At 40.1% G+C, this 14,340-nt stretch overlaps 1 protein-coding gene across 1 annotated transcript in view; it reads right to left on the reverse strand.

Annotated features, from left to right (window-relative positions):
* Positions 1-14,340, reverse strand: part of CDH20 (cadherin 20) — a 59,462-nt gene that overhangs the window by 9,186 nt on the left and 35,936 nt on the right. Inside the window, exons 7-9 of the mRNA XM_061170430.1 lie at positions 7,082-7,218; positions 4,754-4,875; positions 112-229 (exon numbers count right to left, since the gene is read on the reverse strand). Coding sequence (XP_061026413.1) covers positions 112-229; positions 4,754-4,875; positions 7,082-7,218 — 377 coding nt within the window. The remainder of the gene's footprint in view (positions 1-111; positions 230-4,753; positions 4,876-7,081; positions 7,219-14,340) is intronic.

The following is a 14,340-nucleotide window of genomic DNA, read 5'->3' on the forward strand; positions in this document are numbered from 1 at the left end:
ATGTCTTTCGTGCTGTTCAAGAGCAGGTGACCTCTGACACTATTTGCATGGTACAGGAACCCAAAGCTTCCAGCCCACGCTGTAGAAGAGCATTGGCAGGCAGCTGATTACCTTGGTTGTCCCTTACGGTGAAGTTGGGGTTGTTAGCAGCCTCAGGAGCCAAGCTGTAGTAGAAGTGCTGGCCGTCGCGTGGGTCATCTTGGTCCACTGCGCTCACTGTCTGGATCAGCTGAGGGAGGGACACGAAATCAGGCGAGTCAGAGTCAAAAGAAAAGCTTCAAGGGCAGGGGGGATCCCAAACCCTGAAATCCAGTAGTAGATTGTTTTACCCAATGAGGACATCCTGAAACTTCCCTCGGCAGTCTCTGTGCCATCACACAGTGCAGAATTGAATTTTAGTTTATTGTTGGGCCTGAGTGTGTTAACAGGCACAGGGTAGATGATACCTGAATGCCTCAGATGTTAGTCATCAACATAACACACTATTCTCACCCCAGGTCTGGCCCTTTTTGGCAGTTGAAACAGAAGACTTTGAGTGAAATAATTCTGGGATGCCACAAGGTCCTGCCTGTTTCCCAGTTCTTTTGTGCCCTCGCCTCACCTTCTTAGCCTCACATTTGGGTTAATATTTCATGGTCAGATTGCTATCTTTGAGAGGCCTCTATTTAAAAATGACCAGTACCTAGTGGGAAGTAAGCAGACACTACATTGATTGTGTCAGGTTAATGGAAAACAGACGTGAGGGGATGGGTCGCAGAGCAGTCACTCTTTGTTGGCAGGAAGGGGAGCTAGGCAAAGTGTAGAGCACAAGACCCCCAGGGTGGGCTGTATAGAACAGACTGGAGTCAGAAGCAGGGCTTGGGGCTGAGGAGAGCAAGAGGTGGGGTGGCTTCCTCTTGAGCTCTTTGGCCAAAATTTTGCCTTTTCCACGTGTTTTTCAAAGTTGTAAGTTACCACGAAGGTTATGAAGATCAGGATGGAAAAGTTCCTAAAGAAAGCAGTGAGAAATGACACATTTGAAACACTGGCAGGCAGAGTGGGGGGATATAGAACAGGAGTCGAAGGGGTGGTCTCCCTCCTGTGTGTTTGCTCTCCCACCAACCAACGGCACAGATTCCCCCCACCCCTCTCGGGCCTGGCCCTGTAGACACCACACTCCTGCTGTCAAAAGCCGGCTATTAACAGGGTAGAAAATGGAACATTCAAGGTCAGCTGGAGGGCTGAGGTGGGCTTGCTTAGTCTTTCTTTCCTCATCTGTAAATTAAGGAGGTAATGCTACCCTCACAGTATGTGGAAGATTAAATAACAGAGGGGAAAGCTTCCAGCAAGGGGCCTGCTGGTAAGCATGGTGTTGCTCAGACCCCTTTCAGTGAAGGACTTGATGCCTTCACCTGTCAATCTCTTTGGTGGTTGCCTCAGTTGCTGGGAGCCATCTACCCACAGTCACCACATCCTTCCAGGACAATCCATATCCAGTGACTGATGCGATAGTATAAAGCCTGGCCATCCCATCTCATCTCAGGAGAACCCTAGTCCTAGAACTCTGTGAAGTCATCCAGGGCTGTTAGTGGGTCTGCACTGCAGCTGGACTTCTCCTTTTGCCCAGTCCTGCAGAAGTTCTTCCCTTCCACGGGCGTTGGCCCCAAGGGCATGCCTTAATAAACATCTTAGACCAGAGCTCTATCTCATTTATGCCTCCTGGTGAACCCAACTGGCAGCGGGGCTCTGTTGAATCGAAAGGTCGGGGGGATGGATTTGCAATAAAGGAGAGGGATCAGGAGAGCACTGAAGATAAATCTGCCCCACAGTCCAGCCTGGTGTCAGTGCTGCACATACACGAGGGTCACCCCACTGCCCCATTCCTGCTGAGACAAATCCTGTACGTTCCATCTTGTGCATGGGGCCAAACACGTGAAGACATGTTTCTTCATGAATGTTATAAATAGGTGATTATGTATAACTTGGCAAACAGAAAGTCATTTCAGAACATCTGACCTATGAAATTATATATATGTATATTGGTGATGTGGGGGCCTGAGGCATATGATGGGTTGGTTACAGGGCTTTAAAGAATGGGTGAGCGATGATACAGGTCGGGAGCACCAGAGCCTGCTCTCCTGGCCTCCCCTCTCCTGGCAGGTCCGATTTCATCCTCAGCCCCACTTGCCATTCAAGATTCTGCTCAGCAGGTTTCATGCCACCCTCAGCCTGCACCATAGACGTCGTCTGATTTCTTTCTGGGCTTCCTTTCTCCCTAAGAGGAAAGCACACATCCCAACTCGGCAGATACAAAGCTGATGACAGTGTATGACAAATCTAACACAAGGAGGCCTGATTCTTCGTAAACCAGACGTACCTACTGAGCTGTGTGCTTTTGAAAATCTTCAAAACGTGTCCCAGAGCCAAAATCAAAGAGTAGGATTTACGTATCTTGGGCTAAAGATGACAAATATGACAGACTATGATAGACTTGTGGCTCACGGTCTGAACCTGAAGTCACAGATAAACCGTGCTTCAAAGGACTGTATAATAGACAATTAGAAGATGTATATAGAAATGTAGAAATGGGAGGTGTGCTTGTGTGCTGCAAAAACAAGAGAGGTGGTAACATGCTATTAACCTGTCCTTCTGGACTTCCCTGGTGGTGCCGTGGTTAACAATCCTCTTGCCAGTGCGGGGGACACGGGTTTGAGCCCTGGTCCAGGAAGATCCCACATGCTGCGGAGCAACGAAGCCCGTGCACCACAACTACTGAGCCGGCGCTCTAGAGCCCGTGAGCCACAACCACCGAGCCCATGTGCCACAACTACTGAAGCCTGCGCGCCTAGAGCCCGTGCTCTGCAGCAAGAGAAGCCACTGCAATGAGAAGCCCGCGCACCGCAACGAAGAGTAGCCCCCGCTCGCCGCAACTAGAGAAAGCCCACGCGCAGCAATGAAGACCCAACGCAGGCAAAAATAAATAAATGAATAAATAAATAAATTTATATATAAAAAAAAACCCTGTCCTTCTATTCTGAAGCCTGTTAAGAAAGGAAATGTTTCACTTTTGGGGAATGAGGGGTTTAATTTATTGTGCTATTACTCTTTATATTACAGATTAAAAATTAGTTTCTTGTCATATTAAAATATAAAGTATTATGTTTGTCATATTATAATGATAATCTTATATAATATAAAACAAAAATTTATGTATGCTGTTTCTATAATATATAAGTAAATTGTTACGTTACAATAAAAAAATTATTAAAATAAAGTCCCAAATCCCTTCACTCAAATCTCAACTACCTTAGCATAGTAACTATTGCTATTTTTGCATCCTGCCTCCCAATTTTTGTTCACATGAAGATACAGTTTTACATAACTTCAAGCATGTACATGTAGTTTCTATACCTCCTTTCTTACAATAACACAGATAATTTCTTATGCTGGAAAGTCTTCATTGTAGCTTTATTAGCTGCATAATATTTCAGGTCTTTCTAGACTAGAAATTCAATAGATATGGAAGTAGAATTATCTTAGACTTGTTGAAAAAAAGTTTAGGCATGCTATAGACCATTGCAGTGGGTTTCAAGAATCAATGGATGAGATAATTTAGATGAGAAGGACTACAGGACACATTTTTTTCCCCTGGAACAAGGGAGTCACTTTTTCTTTGAGTAGAATGGTAAAGATGCGTTGAGTCAATCTTTGGTGAGTTCAGGAAGCTAATAAAAGTTTTGGTTGTATAGACAGAGTCTGTGCAGTGGGATGTTTCAGGAGAGTGAGAGAAGTGGAAGCAAAAGCTGTGTTACAGTCGGAAAGCCTGAATTACCAAAGCGTGTGTCCTTGCCATGTGCACCCAACGCCCCCAAACCGGAATCCACAGGACCACAAAATATGCTCGGGGGAAATACATTAGGGAGGACTGAAGAGTCTTACAAAAGCAGGAGCAGAAGAGGAGAGATTGCCTGTGATCTGAGGTATGGAAGGGTGGGCAGCAGCCCGACACATACATTAATAACGTGGCCATTCCAAGCACAGTTTGGATGTTTTTCAGTTACACCACTTGGGATTTAGTCAACCCAATATTCATTTAGGTTTAAAAGCAGACTTAAAAAAAATGCACAAATATATCTGAAGATTATGAAACTAAAGCTGTTTCAAATAAGTAGAAATTTGTTCCTTCAGATGCCTTTCCTTTCAAAACTTTACATGACATGAGTGGTACTAAGAAAATGGATGTTTTAATTGAGGGAGGGGAGAGAGTAGGTAATTCTAGGTAACGAAGTGTTCTGAGAATAGGGCAGGCAGTCTGTAAACTTGCTGCCAGAAGGAAGGGAGGTAGGAAGATATAAAAACTAAACTTTCCTTACTACAAACACTTTCAAGGATGAGTGCTAAAATGAGAAAAAGACTCTCCTTTTTTCTGCCGATCTTCATCTCCATGGTCCCTCATTTCCAGGACCCAGAGCACATGTTACTGCAGTTGGTTCCGTACAGTTCAGTTACAAGGTGGGTAACTAACTACCTGGCTTCACAGGTGAGTAAGCCCCCTTGATTCACAACCTTGTTTAGACTATAAAATGTAATGGAGGCTCGAAATAGTTGTCTTAACAAATAAACTGTTGCAACATGATATACAGAAGTTGGGGACTCTCTTTTATAAACTTAGTTTCTGGAGTCTAAATTTCTTTGATGGCAAATCTGGTTATCTGAAACAGTCGTTTCCACATGTTGGGAGTTCACCAAGGTGCACCCTCACAGGCTGCCTTACCTGCCCTGCTTTGGCATTCTCACAGACAAAAGCTTCATAGAATCTGGGGAACTTTGGAGCATTGTCATTCACATCTAAGACTTTGATTGTGACAGGAACGCTTCCAACCTGGGAAGGATTGTCTAAAAGCACACACAAAACAAACAAACAAAAACCAAAGGTGAGGAGGGTTCAGAAATGCAAGAAAGCAGCTCTTTGTTGGAATAGGTATTTACCTCCTCATTCTGGTTTTTAAAGGAATGGGTAAAGTACATGGAAATAGCAACACAAGGATGCAGGGGTTGCCTATTAAGATTGTGGCCAGAACATAAGCATGGGCAGGACGAGTTTTGTGTTGGACAGTGTGTGTGATATCAGGAGGTTGAGGGGAGGGATGAGACTCGGGGGGAGCAGGTATCACAAAATGAATCTTAAAAAGAGGTTTTGAATCTCTCACTTGGCTCATGCTTCAGATTCTAGAATTGAAGGCAGGTCGCACCCTGAGCAGTGAGAGTGGCACCAACAAGCTCTTTCCCCAGAACTATAGTCAGCATCAAGCTGCCATATCTTTGAACTGTGTCTGTGAGCATTTGTGCTTTTTATTTTGCTCATCCGTTAGCAAGATGTGTCCTAATGTAATTGCTTCTTCGTTTTACAACATTTTGGCTTACAAAAGTTTTCATAGGAACACTTTACTTTTGGATAGTGGGAAAACCTGTAATCAGTTCTTTGAATTACTGTTTCAGAAGGTTTCAGGTTATTCATGGGATTACAGATAACACTGCACATTTATTTCCACCTATGGACTAAGGGAGATATTATAGGATCAAACACACACCAAATCTGTATCTTTGGCTGGGGTAGGAGAAGTTACTTGTAGTCACTTATGGGGAAATATGTCCTTTTGGTCTGTCTTTTGCTTGGCGTTACCACACAAAGATAATTTCACAGCCCCACTAGTGCCCCTCCTGCCTTTTTCTGTTTTGGCCACCATCCCAAGAAGACAAAATAGAAATCATAAGACACAGAAATTATGCTTAGTAAATAATTGTATTAAACCTCAGAATGCCCTGTTCTTTTGGTTCATTTTTTTTCTTTCAAATGTCTATACTGTGTTTTTCCCCTGAATATTTCTATTGCTTGGTTACCAAAAGTGCTGCCATATTTACAGCTTGTTCATTGTAACTTGGTGGTGCTTGTTTATACAAGGAATAATGAAAAATTCAGAAAAACATAAGAATAAGTGTGATCCATAGTCCTACCACCAGAGAGCTCCATTGTACGTTATGTATATTACATGTGTCCAAACTCTCCAATACACACACACACACACACACACACATATATACACACACATGCACTGAAATTTAAAAAAAATAAAGAATTTAGAGCTTTAATATTTTAGGGCAAGATTATCCTGTGTCATTGAAATATACTTTGAAAGCATGGGTATTAATATCAACATGATAGTCTCATTTTACTGTGTGGCTGTACCATAATTTATTTAATCAAACTCCTATTATTAGACATTTAGGTAATTCCCCCCTATTTTAAAATAACAATGCAGTGGATATTTGGGTACATAAATCTTTGTTAATATTTATGATTATTTCCTTAAGATAATTATTAAAGGAGAATTCTTGAGAAAAAGAGTATGAGTATATTGGGGGATCTTAATACAAAGATTAGTTACCAAATTGCTCTCATGAATGGCTGTACATACTTCTGCCAATATGTTAGTATTTGTCATTTCCCTTAATCTTTCTCATCACTAGGTGTTATGAAAAATATGGAATGTAGTAGTATATAATCTAATTTGTGTTGAGATTATAATAAATATGTTAATTTAGTTAGTTTTCAATTTTATTTTTAAGTTTATGTTAATAAATCTGTCTTTTGTTGTAAGATGTCTGAAATTCTTAAATGCATGTGTGTGTATATGTATGTGTGTAATAAGGGTGATATGTTATGTTTCCTTTCATCCAATAATAATATTTTATACTATTTGTGCATTCCTCATCTTACTAAAGATTGAAAGCCTCTTAGAGTTCTCAGGAGTTGTCCCTTTTCTTCATATAGAGGTCTAGCTCTTTGGTTTAAGGATGCTATTTTTTGTGCTGCTTTTGCATGTTTTGTTTGTGTGTTTTTATCTCTAGCACAGGATTAGGTATATAGAAGATCCTCAATAAGTATTTGAACTAAATACATTCATTCACTTGCATAAACCAGGATTTCCATTCCTTTCCATAAAGAAGATAATTTTTGTTTCAACAAGCTCTAGAAACTTCCACTTTCTCCAGTGCTTCTGTTTTGTCACTGTATGGAGAGCAGTTTTTTTGTTTTACTTACTCATTTCCATAGCAAGGACAGTGATATTATGCCAAGAAAACTCTTCCCGGTCAAGGGGTCTCGCAGTCATTAGGGCACCTGTTGTAATGTCAACATAGAAGAACCTTCCAGGGTCACTGCTTCTGTCAATGGAATATCTGCAAAAACAGAGATTACACACATCATTTTATTTGGATAAGCATACTGTGGCATATTACATGAAAGAACTGAGTGCATGCCCTGTGGAACAGGATAGTTCTCAGTTATGGGCACTTGGAAGACTGCATTGCTGTTTTATCTGTCCAAAAACCCTCCCCGCTCCCCAAAAGAAAACCCCAAACACAAAACAACAACAAACTATTACTGCTTTAATTTCCTCATTCATAAAATGAAATAAAACAGGGTGCCAAAGACTTAGGGTAGTTTTACACTTTTTAAAGATCAATTTCAGCTATTTAAAGCTTAAAACTGCCCTAAGACTTTTGGGACACTCTGAATGTCAGCCCCTACATATCCTTGTTCAAAACAAATTTTATTCAAATAAGTCCAGAAACGATAAATTGGAACTGGAAAAGGTATAGTTACGTGGTTCCGGTTCCTGTAAGTTGTATCACCTATTGAGAAGGAAAGATTTGAATCAGGTCTTTTGTAAACATACTGATGACTGACCTGCTGTCAAACACATTAACGGTATTTGCTAGATGGGATGTCCTTACCTGTGGAATGTTACTAGCAAGATGGACCAGGTCTGTCTAGGTTGCTTATTGTAAAGAAGCCTGGAATTTATGGATTTATTGGGCACAGCGTGCTGGAAAATGTCATGTGAGCTATGTAATTAATGGGGTATAAAAAGCAGATGTTCCATAATCAAAATGGCTCCTTCTGTTCAAGCATTGCACTTCACCCTTTGCTTACACTTTTCATATTCAGTGTGGACCAACATGCATCCTTATACAGGAAAAAGAAGGATAGTTACAGGCACCTACACCTGACAGTTTCAGACCTCTCTAAGGAAAGAATTCTTAGCTCATATTTTGCTGTTGTTTATATACTTTGAGTCCTTATTTACCTTGATACTGGGTAAGATCTGTAATTCCTGTTGAATCTGATTTGGCAGTCTGACCCTTTGTATTATCTCACCTAAGTTGTCTTACGTGGTGCCCATATTAGGAGATTCACTAAGTATGGAGGGAGTCTCAGGCATCTGTATGTTTAAAAACCTTCATAAGGGATTTTGATATGTAGCCATGATTGAGAACCATCCTTTAGAATCTTACGTAGTCCTTGGTAATGGCCAGTAGTTATGATCGCTGCCGTTTATTGAATACCAGGCATTTTATAGGTTCTTTTTAAAAAGCATACATATATTTTTAACATCTTTATTGGAGTACAGTTGCTTCACAATGCTGTGCCAGCCTCTGCTGTACAACAAAGTGAATCAGCCATACGCGTACATATATCCCCATATCCCCTCCCTCTTGCGTCTCCCTTCCACCCTTCCTATCTCACCCCTCTAGGTGGTCACAAAGCACCGAGCTGACTCCCTGTGCTATGCGGCTGCTTCCCACTAGCTCTCTATTTTACATTTGGTAGTGTATATATGTCCATGCCCCTCTCTCACTTCGTCCCAGCTTACCCTTCCCCCTCCCCGTGTCCTCAAGTTCATTCTCTACGTCTGCATCTTTATTCCTGTCCTGCTCCTAGGTTCTTCAGAACCTTTTTTTTTTTTAGATTCCATGTATATGTGTTAGTGTATGGTATTTATTTTTCTATTTCTGACTTACTTCACTCTGTGTGACAGACTCGAGGTCCATCCACCTCACTACAGATAACTCAATTTCGTTGCTTTCTATGGCTGAGTAATATTCCATTGTATATATGTGGCACATCTTTATCCATTCACCTGTCGATGGACACTTAGGTTGCTTCCATGTCCTGGTTATTGTAAGTAGTGCTGCAGTGAACATTGTGGTACATGACTCTTTTTGAATTATGCTTTTCTCCAGGTATATACCCAGTGGTAGGATTGCTGGGTCGTAGGGTAGTTCTATTTTTAGTTTTTTAAGGAACCACCATGCTGTTCTCCACAGTGGCTGTATCAATTTACATTCCCACCAACAGTGCAGGAGGGTTCCCTTTTCTCCACACCCTGTCCAGCATTTATTGTTTGTAGATTTTTTGATGCTGGCCATTCTGACTGGTGTGAGGTGATACCTCATTGTAGTTTTGATTTGCATTTCTCTAATGATTAGTGATGTTGAGCATCCTTTCATGTGTTTGTTGGCAATGTGTATATCTTCTTTGGACAAATGTCTATTTAGGTCTTCTGCCCATTTTTGGATTGGGTTGTTTGTTTTTTTGTTATTGAGCTGCATGAGCTGCTTGTATATTTTGGAGATTAATCCTTTGTCAGTTGCTTCATTTGCAAATATTTTCTCCCATTAAGAGGGTTGTCTTTTTGTCTTGTTTATGCTTTCCTTTGCTGTGCAAAAGCTTTTAAGTTTCGTTAGGTCCCATTTGTTTATTTTTGTTTTTATTTCCATTTCTCTAGGAGGTGGGTCAAAAAGGATCTTGCTGTGATTTATGTCATAGAGTGTTCTGCCTGTGTTTTCCTCTAAAGAGTTTTATAGTGTCTGGCCTTACATTTAGATCTTTAATACATTTTGAGTTTATTTTTGTGTATGGTGTTAGGGAGTGTTCTAATTTCATTCTTTTACATGTAGCTGTCCAGTTTTCCATTAACCACTTATTGAAGAGGTTGTCTTTTCTCCATTGTATATTCTTGCGTCCTTTATCAAAGATAAGGGGACCATATGTGTGTGGGTTTATCTCTGGCCTTTCTATCCTGTTCCATTGATCTATATTTCTGTTTTTGTGCCAGTACCATACTGTCTTGATTACTGTAGCTTTGTAGTACAGTCTGAAGTCCAGGAGTCTTGATTCCTCCAGCTCCGTTTTTCTTCTCAAAATTGCTTTGGCTATTCGGGGTCTTTTGTGTTTCCATACAAATTGTGCAATTTTTTGTTCTAGTTCTGTGATAAATGCTATTGGTAGTTTAATAGGGATTGCATTGAATCTGTAGATTGCTTTGGGTAATAGAGTCGTTTTCACAATGTTGATTCTTCCAGTCCAAGAACATGGTATATCTCTCCATCTGTCTGTATCATCTTTACTTTCTTTCATCAGTGTCTTATACTTTCTGCATACAGGTCTTTTGTCTCCTTAGGTAGGTTTATTCCTAGGTATTTTATTCTTTTTGTTGCAGTGGTAAATGGGAAACACTCCCATTTCTCTTTGAGATTTTTCATCATTAGTATATAGGAATGCAAGAGACTTCTGTGCCTTAATTTTGTATCCTGCTACTTTACCAAATTCATTGATTAGCTCTAGTAGTTTTCTGGTAGCATCTTTAGGATTCTCTATGTATAGTATGATGTCATCTGCAAACAGTGACAGTTTTACTGCTTCTTTTCTGATTTGGATTCTTCTTATTTCTTTTTCTTCTCTGATTTCTGTGGCTAAAAATTCCAGAACTATGTTGAATAATAGTGATGAGAGGGGGCAACCTTGTCTTGTTCCTGATCTTAGTGGAAATGGTTTCAGTTTTTCACCATTGAGAACGATGTTGGCTGTGGGTTTGTCACGTATGGCCTTTATTATGTTGAGGTAAGTTCCCTCTATGCCTACTTTCTGGAGGGTTTTTATCATAAATGGGTGTTGAATTTTGTCAAAAGCTTTTTCTGCATCTATTGAGATGATCATATGGTTTTTATCCTTCAGTTTGTTAATATGGTGTATCACATTGACTGATTTGCGTATACTGTAGAATCCTTGCATTCCTGGGATAAACCCCACTTGATCGTGGTGTATAATCCTTTTAATGTGCTGTTGGATTCTGTTTACTAGTATTTTGTTGAGGATTTTTGCATCTGTGTTCATCAGTGATATTGGCCTGTAGTTTTCTTTTTTTGTGACATCCTTGTCTGGTTTTGGTATCAGGGTGATGGTGGCCTCATAGAATGAGTTTGGGAGTGTTCCTCCTTCTGCTATATTTTGGAAGAGTTTAAGAGGGATAGGTGTTAGATCTTCTCTAAATGTTTGATATAATTTGCCTGTGAAGCCATCTGGTTCTGGGCTTTTGTTGGAAGATTTTTAATCACAGTTTCAATTTCAGTGCTTGTGATTGGTCTATTTATAGTTTCTATTTCTTCCTGGTTTAGTCTCGGAAGGTTGCACTTTACTAAGAATTTGTCCATTTCTTCCAGGTTGTCCATTTTATTGGCAGATAGTTGCTTGTAGTAATCTCTCATGATCCTTTGTATTTCTGCAGTGTCAGTTGTTACTTCTCCTTTTTCATTTCTAATTGTGTTGATTTGAGTCTTTTCCCATTTTTTCTTGATGAGTCTGGCTAATGGTTTATCAATTTTGTTTATCTTCTCAAAGAACCAGCTTTTAGTTTTATTGATCTTTGCTATGGTTTCCTTCATTTCTTTTTCTTTTATTTCTGATCTGATTTTTAGGATTTCTTTCCCTCTGCTACTTTGGGGTTTCTTTGTTCTTCTTCCTCTAATTTCTTTAGGTATAAGGTTAGGTTGTTTATTTGAGATTTTTCTTGTTTCTTGAGATAGGATTGTATTGCTATAAACTTCCCTCTTAGAACTGCTTTTATTGCATCCCATAGGTTTTGGGTCATTGTGTTTTCATTGTCATTTGTTTCTAGGTATTTTTTGATTTCCTCTTTGATTTCTTCAGTGATCTCTTGGTTATTTAGTAGCGTATTCTTTAGCCTCCATGTGTTCGTATTTTTTAGTTTTTTTTTTTCCTGTAATTGATATCTAGTCTCATAGTGTTGTAGTCATAAAAGATACTTGATACGATTTCAATTTTCTTAAATATACCAAGGCTTGATTTGTGACCCAAGATATGATCTAACCAGGAGAATGTTCCATGAGCACTTCAGAAGAAAGTGTTTTCTGTTGTTTTTGGATGGAATGTCCTATAAATATCAATTAAGTCCATCTTGTTTAATGTGTCATTTAAAGCTTGTGTTTCCGTATTTATTTTCATTTTGGATGATCTGTCCGTTGGTGAAAGTGAGGTATTAAAGTCCCCTACTATGATTGTGTTACTGTTGATTTCCCCTTTTATGGCTGGTACCATTTGCCTTATGTATTGAGGTGCTCCTATGTTGGGTGCATAAATATTTACAATTGTTATATCTTCTTCTTGGATTGATCCCTTGATCATTATGTGGTGTCCTTCTTTGTCTCTTGTAACAAACAGTCTTTATTTTAAAGACTATTGTCTGATATGAGAATTGCTACTCCAGCTTTCTTTTGATTTCCATTTGCATGGAATATCTTTTTCCATCCCCTCACTTTCAGTCTGAATGTGTCCCTGGGTCTGAAGTGGGTCTCTTGTAGACAGCATATATACAGGTCTTGTTTTTGTATCCATTCAGCCAGTCTATGTCTTTTGGTTGGAGCATTTAATCCATTTACATTCAAGGTAATTATCGCTATGTATGTTCCTATTACCATTTTCTTAATTGTTTTGGGTTTGTTATTATAGGTCTTTTCCTTCTTTTGTGTTTCCTGCCTAGAGAAGTTCCTTTAGCATTTGTTGTAAAGCTGGTTTGGTGGTGCTGAATTCTCTTAGCTTTTGCTTGTCTGTAAAGCTTTTAATTTCTCCATTGAATCTGAATGAGATCCTTGCTGGGTAGATAATCTTGGTTGTAGGTTTTCCCTTTCATCACTTTAAATATGTCCTGCCACTCCCTTCTTGCTTGCAGAGTTTCTGCTGAAAGATCAGTTGTTAACCTCATGGGGATTCCCTTGTATGTTATTTGTTGCTTTTCCCTTGCTGCTTTTAATATTTTTTCTTTGTATTTAATGTTTGATAGTTTGATTAATATGTGTCTTGGCGTGGTTCTCCTTGGATTTATCCTGTATGGGACTCTCTGCGCTTCCTGGACTTGATTGACTATTTCCTTTCCCATATTATGGAAGTTTTCAACTATAATCTCTTCAAATATTTTCTCAGTCCCTTTCTTTTTCTTTTCTTCTTCTGGGACCCCTATAATTCGAATGTTGGTGTGTTTAATGTTGTCCCAGAGGTCTCTGAGACCGTCCTCAATTCTTTTCATTCTTTTTTCTTTATTCTGCTCTGTGATAGTTATTTCCACTATTTTATCTTCAGTTCACTTATCTGTTCTTCTGCCTCAGTTATTCTGCTATTGATTTCTTCTGGAGAGTTTTTAATTTCATTCATTGTGTCATTCATCATTGTGTGTTTACTCTGTAGTTCTTCTAGGTCCTTGTTAAATGTTTCTTGTATTTTCTCCATTCTGTTTCCACGATTTTGGATTACCTTTACTCTCATTACTCTGAATTCTTTTTCAGTTATACTGCCTATTTCCTCTTCATTTGTTTGGTCTGGTGGGTTTTTACTTTGCTCCTTCATCTGCTGTGTATTTCTCTGTCTTCTCATTTTGCTTAACTTACTGTGTTTGGGGTCTCCAGGTTTGTAGTTCCCGTTTTTTTGGTGTCTGCCCCCAGTGGGTCAGGTTGGTTCAGTGGTTGTGTAGGCTTCCTGGTGGAGGGGTCTGGTGCCTGTGTTCTTGTGGATGAGGCTGGGTCTTGTCTTTCTGGTGGGCAGGACCGTGTCCGGTGGTATGTTTTGGGGTGTCTGTGAACTTATTATGGTTTTAGACAGCCTCTCTGCTAATGGGTGGGGTTGTGTTCCTGTCTTGCTAGTTGTTTGGCATAAGGTGTCCAGCAGTGGAGCTTGTTGGTTGTTGAGTGGAGCTGGGTCTTAGCATTGAGACGGAGATCTCTGGGAGAGCTCTTGCCAATTGATATTACATGGGGCCGGGAGGTTTCTGGTGGTCCTTATCCTGAACTCGGCTCTCCCACCTCAGAGGCTCAGGCCTGACACCGGCCAGAGCACCAAGACCCTGTCAGCCACACAGCCAGGTACGTGGGGAGTTTCTTGCCTTTTGGGAAGTCTGAGGTCTTCTGCCAGCGTTCAGTAAAAGTTCTGTAGAAGTTGTTCCACATGTAGATGTATTTTGATGTATTTGTGGGGAGGAAGGTGATCTCCATGTCTTATCCTCAGCCATCTTGAAGGTCCTCTTGGGTTTAAGCTTGTAATCACATAAATTTGTTGGATCTCAGAGGGGAGTCACTGCATGCCATGCAGGGCCACAGAGGAAGCTCCAGGTTTTGGTTGGGTGACAAAGTCAGGAGCAAGAGGAAACTCTAGGCCAGAGCCTTTAATGG

Source organism: Eubalaena glacialis, chromosome 15 (assembly GCF_028564815.1).
Source record: "Eubalaena glacialis isolate mEubGla1 chromosome 15, mEubGla1.1.hap2.+ XY, whole genome shotgun sequence".
In the NCBI taxonomy this organism is placed as follows: domain Eukaryota; kingdom Metazoa; phylum Chordata; class Mammalia; order Artiodactyla; family Balaenidae; genus Eubalaena; species Eubalaena glacialis.